Source organism: Anguilla rostrata, chromosome 5 (assembly GCF_018555375.3).
Source record: "Anguilla rostrata isolate EN2019 chromosome 5, ASM1855537v3, whole genome shotgun sequence".
In the NCBI taxonomy this organism is placed as follows: Eukaryota; Metazoa; Chordata; class Actinopteri; order Anguilliformes; family Anguillidae; genus Anguilla; species Anguilla rostrata.
In genome coordinates this window covers 32,808,055-32,823,893 of record NC_057937.1, presented here as the reverse complement: position 1 = coordinate 32,823,893, position 15,839 = coordinate 32,808,055, and the positions used below count along the sequence as shown (strand labels likewise).

Below are 15,839 nucleotides of genomic sequence, written 5' to 3'. Positions count from 1 at the left end.
GCTTAGCATTTTTATGCCACAGAGCATGATAGGATGTTTGACCGTTGGTATGATGTTCCCATGATTGCATCCATTTATACAGCTGTATATACACTGAAGCAATGCAGGTTAAGTACGTTGCTCAAGGGTACAATGGCAGTGTCCAACCCAGGAATCAAACCTGTGACCTTTGGGTTACAAGACCAGTTCCTTACACATTATATTAAACTGCAGCCCTTATTTGCTTTAAGCCAGACATAATGGGAGCCCGGACATCCAAAAAGTTCCACTTGTGACTCAAATGTCCATAGATCAGTGTCCCAAAAGGCTTGGGGATCATCAAGGTGCTTTTTTTGCAAATGCGAGACAAGCATTAATGGTCTCTTTGGTTAGCTGTGGTTTCCACTGTGCTTCTCTCCCATGAATCCCATTTTTGCCCAAGCTCTTTCCTTTTGTGTAGTCATGAACACTGACCTTAGCTGAGGCTAGAAAGGCCAGCAGTTCTTTGGATATTCTTCTGGGACCTTTGGTGACTTCCTAGATGAGTTGTTGCTGTGCCCTGCTGTTCCAAATGTTCTCCATTTTGAGATAATGCCTCTCACTGTGGTTCAGTGGAGTCTCATAGCCAAGAATGGCTTTGTAACCTTTTTTAGACTGATATATTTCAATAACTTTTTTTACTCATCTCCTGGAATTTCCTTTGATTGCAGTATAGTGTGCTTGTAAAAACTTTTTGCTGACTACTTCACTCTGATGGTAAGGTTCAATATGAACAAGGTTTAGATTCAACAAGGCTTTATGCAATCAAGCCTAGCTGTGTTTAACCAGCTGAATGTAATTATCGATTAAGTTTGGTTAATTGGTTGATTGAGTAGCTAAGCAATTACTTTTTCACATGGGTGATATGAGTGTTTGATAAATTTTTCATTAAATAAATGAATTAAAAAATGTGCTTAGTTTACTCAAGTTCCCTTTTGTCTAATATTACATTTTGTAATAGATCTGAAACCATTCAATATGTCATTTGAATTGTGGCATGGTTTTTGCACATCGAATGAAAACGAAATGTAATTTCCAATTTGCATTTTCATTTGAATGTTGGCCCAGATATGCTTCCATAAATAGTTGAGTAAACGCTCTGCTTCGTTTTAAAAAGATGAATAAACGGCGTTTACCCTCCACTCTAGCCCAGCGCCGTCTCCCGCAGACTGCCGCAAGGACCTTCACATTTTATCAGCTAAATTACCTAAACTGGCACTAAAAACGTCCAAAACTCAGGAACATTGGAGGTCACGTTTTGTAGAATGAGAGAGGGTCTGTGGGATTATGAGTAATTGACTGAGGGGCGCGTATTATCGAGAATGCATTAACAAATCAGATATCATTTTATTAACACGAATGGTATACACCAATTGGCGTCACGCACAAGAAAAAGACCCGCCTACAATCATGTATGGTTGAGCGAGCTAGGCGTTGTTAGCAAAGAAAGACTGTCAGATTACTTTGCTGGCTAGCGGGGCTGGGATATCTGTCTCTTCTGGTTGTTTTGACGGAAAATGGCTAGCTACAGACAGACCGTAAGTATCTAAGAGTAGTTGCTTGTTGTTTAGTCATTGCAGTGGGGAATGTAGCTAACGTTAACGTTAGCCTATATCTTTTGAAACGAATGATTTTTCTGAAGCAGCTCATAAAATAACAGTTTATGTGAACTCATGTAGCATGCTACCTAACGTTAGCTAGCTATTTGTGTTTTCAACTGGTAAGGTTATTGCATTCTCTTCATTAGAATATGACTTGCCAGGTAGCTGTTTAGCTAACTACCATGTTCGTCACCTAATAATAGTTAGACTAGTCAACATTAGAACGGATTCCAGTAGGTAAAATATCTAATTTAGCTAGCTGTGAAAACTTTCTATATTTGATAGTACGTGTAACTAGCTAGCTGGCTATCTTCATTTAGCAGACGTGTCCAAGGATGCAGTTCAGTGCTGTCACTAACATTTTCAATCGTGATCGGATTGTTAACTCTGCTAAATAAGTATCAGGCTAGCTAAGTACTTGTCATTTCAATTTTTTGCACACTTGCCAGTAACGTTGTGTAAAACCTCAGTGTACAAACTCAGCCCACTACCGACAGTAAGGGTTTTGTGTGTTTTTTTTAAATTTTTTTTTAAATCTATGGCTTGTAAATGCTGTCCAAAGGCAGGGCAGGGACCCATTGTTGTGGAGCATTCAGATGTTGACGTTAGCTAGGTAAAGCCTGCTCCGTTTATTTTGATATTGCCCCCAGATAATGTGAGCTTCTCTCTAGCTTGGCAACTAGCGAGGTAGCTAATGATGGTTGACATCAGCTTCTATTAAGGTTAGCAAACTTAGCCAACGTTTGTTGCACGTTTACTAGCTAGGTTAACCTACATAGTATAACGTTAACCGGGTTAGGAAATCTGTTAGTTAGCGGACATTCATTTTGAAGAATGAGACCGAGTTAAGCAGTTGCCAATGTTATGATTGTAGCGAAATTCAGGTACTACTAACTAAAAAGCTAGCTTGCCAGTGAGCCAAAATTACCTTTTAACCTGTCACTGATCAGCCACCATCACTAGCCAGCTGGCTCTGCAGATCAAATTGCACGCAGCTGTCATTCCGCACGGGGTAGTCCATTGTGTTAACTGTGCTGTGTGTGATGGCTAGAATCTCATCTGTCTGTCCCGTCATTTATCCCCAGTGGCGTCGACTGGTGCCATAGCATGCGGCGAGGCTGGCAGCGACGCGTTTTTCCTTTGTCCTCCCTATGAGTAATGAACACTTTCTGGACAATGTCTGCAAACGCCAGTCGTAAGGTAAGATGGACATATCCCTATGACCTGTGCACAATATGCACGCACATACCTACTGTAACAACATCCATCGTTTCACCCAGCCAGACTCCAAAAGCCAGTTCATTTGCCCAATCAAAAATCTTAAGGATACTGGGCCGGTGACGCAGCTTCATTAAAATCACACACATTTTGCCCTTTCTAAAACTGCTACAGTTATGTAAAAAATATATGCAAACATGTTATACCTCAAGCTCATCTGAATACAAGACTAGCCATTATTGGTAAACAGTGATTAAATATGTCATGTAGGGTCATGTGTCCCCTGGAGCCCAGCCTGTGAAAGGTAAATTTATATGGTACATTAAATGATCAAAGTGGCTATCTGTGTAGGTGTGTTTGAGTGTGGCCTTATGACAGTGATTTTCCGGAAGGATAGCATGTTGCTCAGATTGTGAAACTTGTGAACTTTGTCCTTACTTGTATACTGTGGGAATCTGGCCGGACTGGAATTGCGAGTATTTATTTCGCGCCCAGAATTTAAAAACAAGGGTGTGGATGGTGAAGTCTAATTCCTGTCAGTCATTTTATTCTATTTTCACAGATGTATGCATTTCTTCTGATTAGGTCAGTTATCCACTATGTTCCTGAGTTTCATCTTGAAAGTTGTTTTGTGAAACAAAGTATTTATGGTGCTGTAATACATTCTTATATAAAACCAGATCAGAAATATAGTTTAAGTGCCCTCCACCAGTAATACAAAATTAACTAAGTCATCTCTAAGACCTCAGGTATTATCCTGGGGGGGGTGGGGGGGTGAAATCTGCCTGATACAGCTATTTTGCTGGAGTCCTACAGCACAATATCTGTCTACAACAGGGTTACCCAACCCTGTTCCTGCTGATCTACCACTCCAATCCCAGCAAAGCACACATCTCATTCAACAGCCTGGGATCTTGTTGAGCTGCTAATTAGTAGAATCAGGTGTGCCAGATTAGTATAATTGAATGCCTACTAGATGGCATCTACAGTGTTGATGATCAAATCACTCAAAATAGCCCATTTAGCCAATACTGTAAACTAAATGAGAAATGTGTTCTGTCTGGGGTAGAGGAAAAAAAAACAAAAGCATTTTCCTATTTAAGGGCTGGTTAAAAAAATGTTTTTTTATTTATTTTTTTAACCAGCCCTTTGTGGAAAATACAAATGTCCTTGTATTTTCCACTATGACAGGAAAGGGTAGTGTCAAAGTGTGCCACACCCTACAGACTGTGCAAATGGTACATGATCTGTTGCATTCTGTCTGAATGGCATGGCCATTAGTCAACTCTGTACAGATCCTTCTCCAAATTCCTGCCATATTTCTGCCGTTTGCATTCCTTTGTAAAATGGGCAACCTTGTATGAATTCCTCACATAGTTGGGTTGGCCACGTGGACATCGCTGGTGCCAGGGGATGCAGCGTTTGAGGGGCCCTCTGGGCCAGCCCCTCTTCCTGTGTAGACAGGAAGCAGATGTCTGTGTGTCTGAGAGTGGCTCGCTCACACAGAGCGCCATGCACATTCCATTCTATCTGCATGTGCATCGCAGCACAGATTTACTACCGTATTGGTCTCTTTGGAGACGAAAGCAAAAGAAATTAGCCAGAGAAAGCAAACACTGTGAGCAGCCGTTTTCTATAAGCGCGCTCCCTTCTCAGTCGTCATGCAACCCGTTACTCCCGAGCTATGAAGTTAAGTTTTACCCATGAATAATGGGACATTTCAGGCTTCTGAGCGGCATGTCGGGTTAATGTACACTCTTGAATCGTGCAGCGACGCGTCCTGTTCTGTCTGTGGCCCGGAGACCCACGTGGTGACGCCCAGCTGACGGAAGGGTTTCAGGAGGCCTCTTCGCTCACAAGCGGTGACCAATCGGATGGCCACGGTCCTGCACTCGTTGCATAAGGCAGTGTTTCTCACTCTCCGTCCTGGGAGACCCCTGTGTTTGCTGGTTTCTGTTACAGCCAGTCTCTTTCTCAGTTAAGGTTTTTGAACGCTTAAGTTTTCCTTAAGTTTCCTACGTTTCTTTTCCTTAAACGTATTGACACAGTGGAGATTTGTTTGGCTTGTTGTCATTTGCTTTGTCTTTCAATTTTTCATTATCTACCATATAGTTTGTTTTAGTGGCCAGGTGTCTGCACTTTCACCAGTTAGGAGCCTATTGATTTTTTTTAACCTTTAATAATTTGAACTATAGCACAAAGTAAATATGGGACTTTTATTCTTTGTGGCATACGCAGCTATTTATAAAATAATGTGGCTTAATAGGCTAAATAATCACTCAAAATATGAAAAGCGTCTGAATAATAAAAGTGATCAGCTTGTTAAAACTTTGGGATTTCATTTGTGGTTGGAATGAAAACTGGCACACGTCGTGGTACCCCAGAACAGAGTTTGAGAAACACTGGCATAAGGAGCCATTCGCATAGGCTGTGGTCATTGGCTTCCTAAAGCAGCTAGCTATTTGTCAGTGGTGGTTGCTCAGTGGGCATGTCCAATCAATTCTTTGGTGATATCATCAGCAACTGATCATGGGGAGAAAAAAACTGATGGAGAGAATTAAATCTAAGTAAGTACCACTGTCGTAAAACCCAAAACAAATGCCAAGGTCAGTCTGGGTTCATGACATCTTGATGTTTATTTTGTAAAGTCAGCTACGTCAGATGTCTTGATGGTAGTTTTCAGAGCCATACCTTATCGGTTAATGTTGTGGTTGTGTATGTACCTAGTTAGGCTAATGCGATCATGTTAGTTTTGTATTTGGCAGGATTGTTTGTTTGTTTTGCTGAACAGGTTACCCTACAGGGTTGGAGTCCTGATCTATGTGGTCACTTCTGGCACTACGATCTTTACTTCACTCTAGTGTGTTTTTCTGCACCTCTGCACCTTGAACTGATGCACTTGTTGTACGTCGCTCTGGATAAGAGCGTCTGCTAAATGCCTGCAATGTAATGTAATGTAATGTATTTGCAAGCTGCCAACCAGCGAAACGTATAAAATGGCTGTGTGACTGCGAGGGGTTGCCATTCGTTTTCTGTTGCAAGTGTTTAATTGGGAACAATAGAGGGGCTAATGGTTGCAAGAGCAGCTCCTTATATTTGCAGTCTTGCAGTGCAGTGGCTGCAGAGCTCAGCTGCAGATCTGCAGACTGGAAAGCAGCAGAATCTGCCTTCACACAATACAGAAGGCCCACCTGCTGGTGTGTGTGTGTGCCCTCCTGCCTCAGTAATTTATGAATAAAGAAAAATGTGGATAAATGCTGCCTGTATTGTTACCGCTGCTCACAATACACACAACACATACGCGCGTGCACACACACACACACATGCCACCATTAGACTTTGCCCTCCCGTATTGACACAGTGTCTTCTGGTGCTGGTATGGGCCTAAACTCTCCATTACGGGCTTTCCATTCTGAGGTAGAAATATGACAAGCACAAAGACTCCTTTAATAACGTTTTGTTCCTGTGCACGATTTTGCTTGACAGCGATCCGACAGCGAGGATAAAGTCGGGCAGGGCGAGCCGAAGACGAGCCCCCCCCGAGCGCCTTTAGGCAAGAAGCAGCTGCCCTCCATCCCCAAGAACGCCGTCCCCGTCACCAAGCACGCGTCGGGGCAACTGGCCAACGGGACCCACGCCTCCTACGGGCCCTTCTACCTGGAGTACTCCCTCCTGGCGGAGTTGTGAGTTCAGACCCCGCCTTCAGCCGCAGCTGTTCAGCCTGGAGCTGTGAACGTGTGGCAGTGCCACAGTCTTTACGGCTTGAATGTCTTTTTTGAACGAAACCGCATTTTCAGTTTAAGGCGCCTGGCTGCGGAACCCGCCGTCACACGGCCTTAAACCGATTCAGGAAGTTTTTAGTAAAGATTTTAATGGAATAGCTGGATGGCCTCGGCCGAAACAAAGTCGAAAGTTGCGGCACTCCAGCCGAAGTCCTCTATCACTGTACTTTCATTTAGTCTTTGTCCATTTGATTTCATCTTTGTCCATTTGATTTCACGTCGCTGGCTGTTTTCCGCTGTTTTACTGCCGTCAAAGCCTGTCTGGGGAGAAGTGTGGGAAATTGTCTTGGCTGTGCACACTATACGATGCTCCAGACACTTGTTTGTGACAGTGTGTCAATGTGCTTGGCCCCAGTAAGTGAAACGCTGCTTTTAATGACAGGTGTAATGCTAGGAGGCGTGTGAGACCCATGATACCGCACCATACCACACATTGTACATGGTTATAGCTTATTCGATTCAGCGCCATTGGGCACAGTCTTGAAAGCAGTCGCCATTGTCACGTAAGATCGATGCTCTCAGCTGATGTACAGCGCCAGCTTTCTGGCCCACCGCTAACTGCTATTTATTTGACCTGCAGCACGCTGGTGATAAAGCAGAAATTGCCCGGGATATATGTCCAGCCTTCCTACAGATCAGCACTGAGTAAGAGCTGCCTCACAGCCTCCTGTCTTTTTTAATATGCAGTTCAAAGTACTGTATAAAATGAGCATGGTTCTAAATGTTTTTTTTATTTTTTATTTTATTTTATTTATTTCAGTGTGGTTTGGGGTTATTTTTATAAGACACGGCTTGTACCAGGACGGGGTCTTCAAGTTCACAGTATACATCCCAGATAACTACCCTGATGGTGAATGCCCGGTGAGTTCCATGTGTGCCTGCGATGTTATTGTGTTTGCTGGAGTACACAATAAATAAATATTTCAGCTTTAACAAGTTAATATTGAGAGAGGACTTGAATGTGGGATTTTACCCTTAATGTCTTAAGGCACTCATGTTGTCCTTGTACAGTCTTAGCCAGTCTGATATGCTTTTGCCAAGGGGAGTGATCATAATTCCATATTCGCAATTTAAGAGATTATTATTTCTTTAACTTTATTTTAAAATAGTCTGCTTGTCTAGTGGATGTTCTGTGGAAAATGGTGAACGTGATATGCAAAGGAAAGTCTGTGTAGAAATGGAAATCCTTGTTTTTCTTACCCATTTATGAGCCATTTTGCTGTAGACTGTAATGAGTGATAGCTGAGAGCTGTTCAATAGAGTTTAATTGTGTGTACAATGAGCTCCATAATGTTTTGGACAAAGCCATATTTTTACTTTTTTTTTTTTTGGCTCTGTACACTTTTAGATTTGTAATGAAACGATTCATGTGGTTAAAGTTCACATTCTCAGCTTTTATTTAAAGGTATTTTTATAGTTTCTCACTGTTCGCGTGTTGACAGATGGCAATAACAGATTCCAAAGGCAATCAAAAGCTTAGAATCAAGTCTAGATAATGACAGTTGTTATACCTGCAGTAAGGAAGCAATTGAACACAGCTGACTAATCAAAAACAGCTGTGAAGCCATTTTTACCAAACATATAGTGCCCTGAAATGGGGGGGCTATTTGTTAGAGTGCTGTAATTTGTACATGGTGAAACCAGAATGTATAAAAATACCCTTAAATAAAAGCTGCGACTGCACTTTAACCACAAGTGAATTATTAAAAAAAAAAGAGTTTTATTGGGTTTGAGTATGTCCATGAATGATTACGCTCAAAGTGTTCAAGTTGCCTTGTGCTGATCATAGTCTTATAAAGCTAACTCAAAAACATTGTGCACTGTCGTGTTAGTGCTAACGTGGCATCATTTTAGAATTAAAACATCAGAATTCAAAGCATCAATAAACTGCTGTGTACCTCCTTGGTGGGCAACTCAGTGCAGTAAAGTTTCACTGAGTTCTGTCTGCTGTGTCTTCCTGTGCTTCAGAGAGTGGTGTTCGACATCCCAGTTTTCCATCCTTTGGTGGATCCGGTGTCAGGAGAGCTGGACGTCAGGAGAGCCTTTACCAAATGGAGGTCGGTCCCATTCCACAGACTCATTCTTACTTTCTCTCTGTCGCATTCGTTCAAAGAAATGCAGTGTTTTTCACTTAAAGCAGCGATTACCAAACCTCTCCTTGGTAACACCCTACCAGATCCAGGCATTTGATATGTTCCATCTCAAGCACACCTGATGCAACTCAGGGTTTCCCCCAGAAAAGTTGTTAGGCCCGGTGGCAAGTATCTTTTGACGGGGGCCGGCGGCCTGGCGCGGGCCAGCGACAGACTGATGGCAGCATTAAGGTAGGGCCCTATAGTTTCTGTGATAACAGAATCATGGACAGAATTGCGGAATTGAGAATTTAATAAAGCTATAACACAGATTCCATAGGGCCCTACATTAAGTCAGTGCTAAAAGCTGACTGGAGATTTGAAAATATAACTACGTAATGTGAATGTTATAAATAAGTCATTTATTCAACACGCATTTATAAAAAATCAACAACTATTTACAGCATGGCATAGTCTTACAAATAATCTGACAACAATGTACAGACTTGGAATGCTGTGTTTTCAACAACAACAAAATAAATTAAATTTAAAATAAATAATATCAAAGTTTTTGCACTTTACAAAAAACTTGTATTCAAGTCCTGATTGGCTACTGAATCTCACAACAAGCCTTGGAATGCTGGGCACATTTAAATAGGGATGGGAATCGCGAACCGGTTGTCCTATTCATTGGAATCGTATGGCTCCGAGCTTATCGATTCCGCTTATGGAAGCCAGCATGCTTTTATGACAGCTGCGCATTGCAAAACAATGACCTAACGCCTTAGGGAAGCACGCAAGCAGGCAGCCTCTCTCAGGTGTTTGTTTTGGACGGCAGCTGTCACAGCAAATTTGATCCGGGCTGCCAGCCTTGATACATTCTGTTGCGATAAAGATTCTAAGACAACTCAGCAATTTCTCTGGATTAACGGGTTATTTTCTAGCCTGAAATGCGATCGTATTACTAAATGACTACACATGTCATGTAACGTGCAAGTAGTTGGATATGAAGTAAATGTTTTTACCAATAAATAATAATAATAAATGTGATTTTATCCATGGAAATAGCTATACAAAAAGGCAAAATAAATGTCATGTTTGCGATTGCCGTCGTAGATGTCAGAAGGAAATGTCACTGACAAAAAAAAAGTTTGCTCTCTTTGCAGTGGTTTGGGCTAGAAACGAGCTGTAAGAGCGGGATATGCACAACACTGCATACTTATTGGCTACTGAATCTTACAACAGTGTACAGCCTTGGAATGCTGGGCACGTTTCAACAACAACAACTAAATATCTATGTATCTGTGTTACTGACTGTTTGGCTAGCTAGCTAAGTTAGACCACATTGTCGTGCACATCAGTGTCACCAAGCTAACGTTATTAATGAACAAGTGACGTCGTTATTTAGGTGGCGATTAATAAATCATGTAATGTTACAATGTATCGAACGTTACATTCATGCTACTAGTTTAACGTTACCTACACACTGCTTAAGTTAATATAAAAAGAATGCACTTACCAATGAGATGAAGTGATAAAACAGTTTGTAACGAGGTTAGTTAGCCTACTAAAGAAATGGTGCCTTGCAAGGTACTGTTAGCTTGTGATAGTTGGAAGCATCAAGTGTTGAACGTCACTATATGCACAATGAGGGTAAAGAACAGACCTGCTGTTTTCCTATAGTGCGTTCACGTTTTAACCAACAGATGTTGCTGGTGAGCTTTTCAACCATGCCACCCCACTGTAACTGTAGTATAAAAAACATCTTAAAAATACATTTAAAAATTTTTAAAAATCCCTGATGCTTAGGCCCGGCGGGGGGTCAATTTAGGCCCGGCAGGCCGCCGGGCTTGCAATGCACTGGCGGAAACCCTGCAACTAATAAAGGGCTTGATTAGTTACATCAGGTGTGCTTGAAATAGAATGTATTAAATGCCTGGATTGGGCTGTGGGGATACCCGAGGAGAGGTTTGGAAACCACTGATCCACTTAAAACCACTGAAGGAGAATTCTACTGCTGAGGATCCCTATTCGATGTTCGTTCTGTAGATGTTGCAAGTAACGGTTTTGGAGGAGCTACACTGTTGCACGTCAACCCTGCAGTCCATACATGTTCCCAGCAGCAACGTTGCTAGTTGCTGACTACCGGTGTACCAGTTCTGAATATACCGCCCCCTAGCCATTATTTGTCATGATAATTGACAGGGCGATCAGCTGTGCGCCTCTCTGCAGTATTGTTGGGCTTAGCCTTAAAAGTAGTGCTTTTTATGGCCAGGTGATATGTTCGCTAAGATATTAAAAAGCCTGGCTAGTAAGAAAGAAAGGAAACTAAGGAGAATCGAGTTTTAAATGGTGGATATGAGGAAGTATTGTCATCCGCAGAGTTGTCAATCCATGGAACAGCCTGCCAGGCCAAGCAGAGACCCTTAGGGCATTCAAGTCAAGAGGCTTGATGCAGTGCTGGGTACTCTGTAGTTCAGTGGTAACCAGCCCTGTTCCTGGAGATTTACCTTCCTGTGGGTTTTCATTTCAGCCCTAATTTGGCACTTCTGACTCTACTAATTAGCAGCACAGAAAGATCTCTACTGTGAATAAGATGTGCTTTGTTAGGGTTGGAGTGAACCTACGGGATGGTAGATCTCCAGAAACATGGTTGGTTACCAGTGCTCTAGTTTAGTAGGTAAACGTTGAGCCCAAATGGGCTGAATTGCTCATGCTCGTCATCCTGTATTCTTTCAATGTCTTCATGGCGCTCTCAGTATAAGTCCAGCATGTTCCAGGAAACTGGAAATTATAATGTTCAAAGGGAAATGCATTGTCATGAGTGTAATGGCAAAAAGCTTTTTTAAATCGGGCACCACACGCAGAGAGCACTGAGTTGTTTTCTCTGTGCAGATAATACTGTATCTAAACAGATACTGCAACTGGTGTCTCTATGGTAGGAGCAGTATGTATAAAGGCCTCTTCCTCTTCCTTGCGGTATTGATTAGTGGATGATCTGACATTAGCGGACTCGGTAGCCACCCCGTCCTCCGTGGCGCACCAGGGCAAAGCTTCATTAGGCCGGCTGCTGACCTTCTCTCCTCCCCTGCGGGAATCCTGCAGGCGGAATCACAATCACATCTGGCAGGTTCTGATGTACGCCCGCACCATCTTCTACAAGATCAGCACTGTGGAGCCGCTCAACCCCGAGGCCGCCGTGCTGTGAGTTGCGTGCGCCTCGCGAGACCGGCTTCCTCCTTCTCAGGGCTGCGTGCGTGCGTGCATGACGCCAGGTTCAGCGTGACTGCAGTAAAAATAATCAACCCCCCCTCTCCCCCATTGCGGAAAACAAATATACCGCAGTACATATTATAATATACACATTTTATTTATTGTGCTATTTCCCAAGAAATATGATGTTTTCCTATGTACTATTAAGCATCACAGTGTCTTTTCATATTCTGATAGGAATTAATTTGCACGGGGGTAAATCACCTTGCTTTGACCGTGACACCTTCTTCCTGCAAAGAGCATTGTGTTCACTAAATCTGAGAAAATGATTAAAATATAAATACCTGTCATCTGATTTGGGCTCCCTGGGATTCTCCCTTGGAGAGTAATGAACTGAAGATGTAGATAGTCCAGGCAATTGATGGGCGATCTCAGGGTTCAACATTTGAGTAATTGAATGCTCGGGTCTCATCCTTTGCTTAGAGCGAGCATTTTCATTGTGTGTCCTCAGGTACGACAAAGATGTCCAGCTATTCAAAAGCAAGGTGGTGGACAGCGTGAAACTATGCAACAGTCATCTCTTTGACCAGCCCAAGATGGACGATCCGTATGCAATAAGGCAAGCGTTCCGTCGCCCCAAAACTTGTGCTCTTCCCCACAGTTCAGAATTTAAGAACATTTTCTACAGATTTATGTATCATATGAAACGAAAGGCTGAAGTGCTTCAGTTGTCTGCCTCAAACTCTGGCGGAAGCATAGGTATTACAATTAATCTAGCCGGTGAAGGTGATCTAGTTCGGTTCGCCTGAGGGGAGGGGACAAAATTAATTTAAAATGTGTCGTCCTTTAGTTTCTCTCCGTGGAACCCAGCTGTCCACGATGAAGCAAAGGAGAAGATGTTCACATATAAAGTGAGTACCATAACCCTGTCTTCCACTTATTGAGCCAAACTGAGGTTTTGGAGGCAGTATTGCTGAATGGCTGAGCAAGCTACTGTCATTTTACCAAGTATGAAATGCTACTGTCAAATACTGCACTGTAACTCATAGTGCTAGGAGACCTTGCTATTACTGGTATAGCAAGAGAAGCCAGCCAAGTACAAAATTGCCTACTGAAATATTTCTGCTAGCTACATCTAATAGCTAGAAATTTATAGGAGAACCTACCTTAGGTAGCTGGTTATTGTTGGGTAGTGATTTTAAGTGAATTAGCCAAGTACTTTATTGACTGTCACATAGTTTGAGGTGCATTCAGAGACACTGTGGTACCAGAAATAACATTTTGTGAGTCCAAGGAAGCTCTGGCAGTCTCCATTTTAATCCCGTCTGTCACCAAGTGAATAACCTGCCTTGTATACTGAAAAATGCCCCTTAACACTGACTACTGGAACATTTATCCTGTATTTAACAATTGTTGTTATTTTGGTGTTGACCTATTTATTGCTAGATTTCAAAGACTTTGTTTGCAGTAATGAAATGAATGAGAAAGTAAGGAATTGTGTTTTTTGTCTTTGAATTATGTTCCCTCTGGTATCAGGTATTCAGCGTGTGATTTGTTGTCCTGAAAGAGAACCGTAGTTTTGATTGGCTAAGGGCAATTGTCTTCCTATGTATCTCATTTGTGATGCACTGCTGTTCCATAGAGACGGCCGGAGGATCACCATAAGGGGCTACAAGTGTCTGGACTGTCCTGGGTAAAGCCGGGATCTACACAGCCCTTCAGCAAAGAGGACAGCACTCTCCAGACATGAGCCTGCAGTCCAACCTGTTCTCCACTAGAGGGTGCTGCCAGAGCAAGAGACCTGACAGGCTTGCAGAATATGTAAACCGAATCTGAACCAGCTGTATGGACTTAATTTGCGCCTTTCTCGCTCAGCTTTAAATGAACTTTAGGTTTCTGCTCAGAAAGTAGAATTAAATGGCTTTTGTGTAATCCGTGTAAATCGATAGCTACAAGCTTGGATGTTGAAGCTAGTCCTAGGTAAGGTCAACCATTTGCAGGTTGATTCAGGATTGAGGAATGTAAGTGACAGGTCATGATGGCATTTGAGTTGATCGGAATGTGAGGTCACACAACCATATTTTTTTGCTCAGAACTGTGTTGAATTGGATCTTCAGCAAAACAAATGAGACGTTAACACTACGCATTTTAAATTTAATTTTTGTTTTTTTAGAAATATTTTTCTTAATTCAGCCATATTGTGTATTACGTCTTAAATAGTTTTAATATATACTGACAGATCAGGTTTTAAGATGTATAATATTATACATATAAGTAGCTTTGTTTGTTTCCATATTGTACATATGGTACTGATGGATCAAGTGTAAGGTGCATAATATTATACATATTAGTAACTGAGTTAATTTCCATATTATAATTAATATTTTAATTCATCTTGAATGTGTTCATGATCTTTATTTTTAATAAATCAGTAAATCGTTTTGTTGTGTAAATATACTGAACAGTTTGGTGTACATGCCTGAGTCCGTCTAAATGTGGCTGAAATATGCAGTTTTTACTCTGTTTGTCTATTTATATTCAGCTGGAGTTAGACAAACATTCATTTAGAAGTTTTCTTCTTCACTTGACGAGTTGACGCCATTTGCTTCTGGACTGGTGAACATACCGAACAGTTGTTTTAGTTTAGCATCGCACTTATTTTTCCCCCCAAGGTGAATGACTTCAGACGAAAAACATGCCATACCATAAAGGTAATAAGTGTTTTTAAAAATCAATAAATGACTCATGAAGTTGATTTGGTGGTCTGGTGTGATATTTTGAATGTGTATGCCAAAGTCATATGATGGATCTGGGGGTCCTTCAAACCTGGGATACAGGGACCCCTGACAGTCTGTGTGTGGGTGAAGGCGACCCCTTTTTAAACCAATGTGTTTTCTTAATATTTCATAAATGACATTTTTGGTTGCTTACTTGAAATGCCATATTTTTTTAAATAAAACCAGTCTGCTTGTATTGTGGTTTATGCTTTAAAAAAGAAAAAAAAAACAAGATCTTCAGTCTTCAGCAAGTGAAACGCATGTTCATTTAGATTCAAATCAGGCAATTGACTCGGCCAGTCAAGAATATTCCACTTTTTGGCCCTCCTTGGTTGCTTTCGTAGCTGCCGTCCATGTGCTGAAAAACAATATTTAATGTTTGAGTGTGGTGACATTGAAAGTCATCTTACGCAGACATGCAGCCCTATTTCACTTATCTGCAATTATCTGCCAGGCTTCCCCTCATTTTAGCCGCTTTGGCTATGTTTGAGTTGCTAGTTAGGATTGCTTTCTATTGATGAGTTCTTGATCTTTAGAGGTGTGGAAATATGTCCTCTTGAGTGTTGCTATAATTTTGTGATCAACAGCCCCAAAATTAAAGAACCAATATAGGTTACATTATGAGAGTTCATAAAATATTGATTTCATCTATTTCAGCTTGTTATGTGATCCTGCAATTGGGGGGGTGGGGTGGGGTGGGGGGGTGGGGGGGGTGGTGCACACATGCAAAAACCAAAATGGTTTCTCTTTTTCCCCTAGAAAAGCACAGTCAAATGAGAATTATAAAAATATGATTTGTCCAAAACAAGAAACCCAACCCCTTTATTAGCCTACTTGTGCAAGGGTCCAACCAGGGTATGGGCACCATGCCAATTGTTATAATGATTATATTCAACATATCAGAGCCAGGCTTTAAATGCATAATACGACTCAAGTAGGAACCGTGATTTAAAAGTTTTGATCATACAGCTTATTTGTGGTGATGATATACAGAATGGTTGGATAGAGATCTATAGTATCAGAATTGGGGACCTGTAATCTCATCCCAGAAATGTGCTTACGAGTAGTAAAACACTCAGCATTTGAGAAAGATATACTGTATCTGCCTCTCAGTATACTGTACATTTCAGAGGAACTTTGTCAGATGTACACAAAAGT

The 15,839-nt window shown here is 41.6% G+C and overlaps 1 protein-coding gene across 1 annotated transcript; it reads left to right on the top strand.

Moving 5' to 3' along the window:
* The first annotated feature begins 1,394 nt into the window (after window positions 1–1,394).
* On the top strand, window positions 1,395–14,659 carry aktip (akt interacting protein). The gene is made up of 10 exons (XM_064335819.1): window positions 1,395–1,556; window positions 2,705–2,819; window positions 6,324–6,520; window positions 7,200–7,264; window positions 7,380–7,480; window positions 8,588–8,676; window positions 11,797–11,895; window positions 12,416–12,523; window positions 12,755–12,815; window positions 13,547–14,659. The coding sequence occupies exons 2-10, from the start codon at window positions 2,778–2,780 to the stop codon at window positions 13,652–13,654; spliced, it is 870 nt and encodes a 289-aa protein (XP_064191889.1). The 5' UTR covers window positions 1,395–1,556; window positions 2,705–2,777; the 3' UTR covers window positions 13,655–14,659.
* Window positions 14,660–15,839: the final 1,180 nt, after the last annotated feature.

Coding starts and splice junctions, on each gene's coding strand:
- aktip (XM_064335819.1), top strand. CDS start 2,778: ATGAACACTTTCTGGACAATGTCTGCAAACGCCAGTCGTAAG. Junction 6,521..7,199: donor TACTCCCTCCTGGCGGAGTT/GTGAGTTCAGAC, acceptor TTTGACCTGCAG/CACGCTGGTGATAAAGCAGA. Junction 7,265..7,379: donor TTCCTACAGATCAGCACTGA/GTAAGAGCTGCC, acceptor TATTTATTTCAG/TGTGGTTTGGGGTTATTTTT.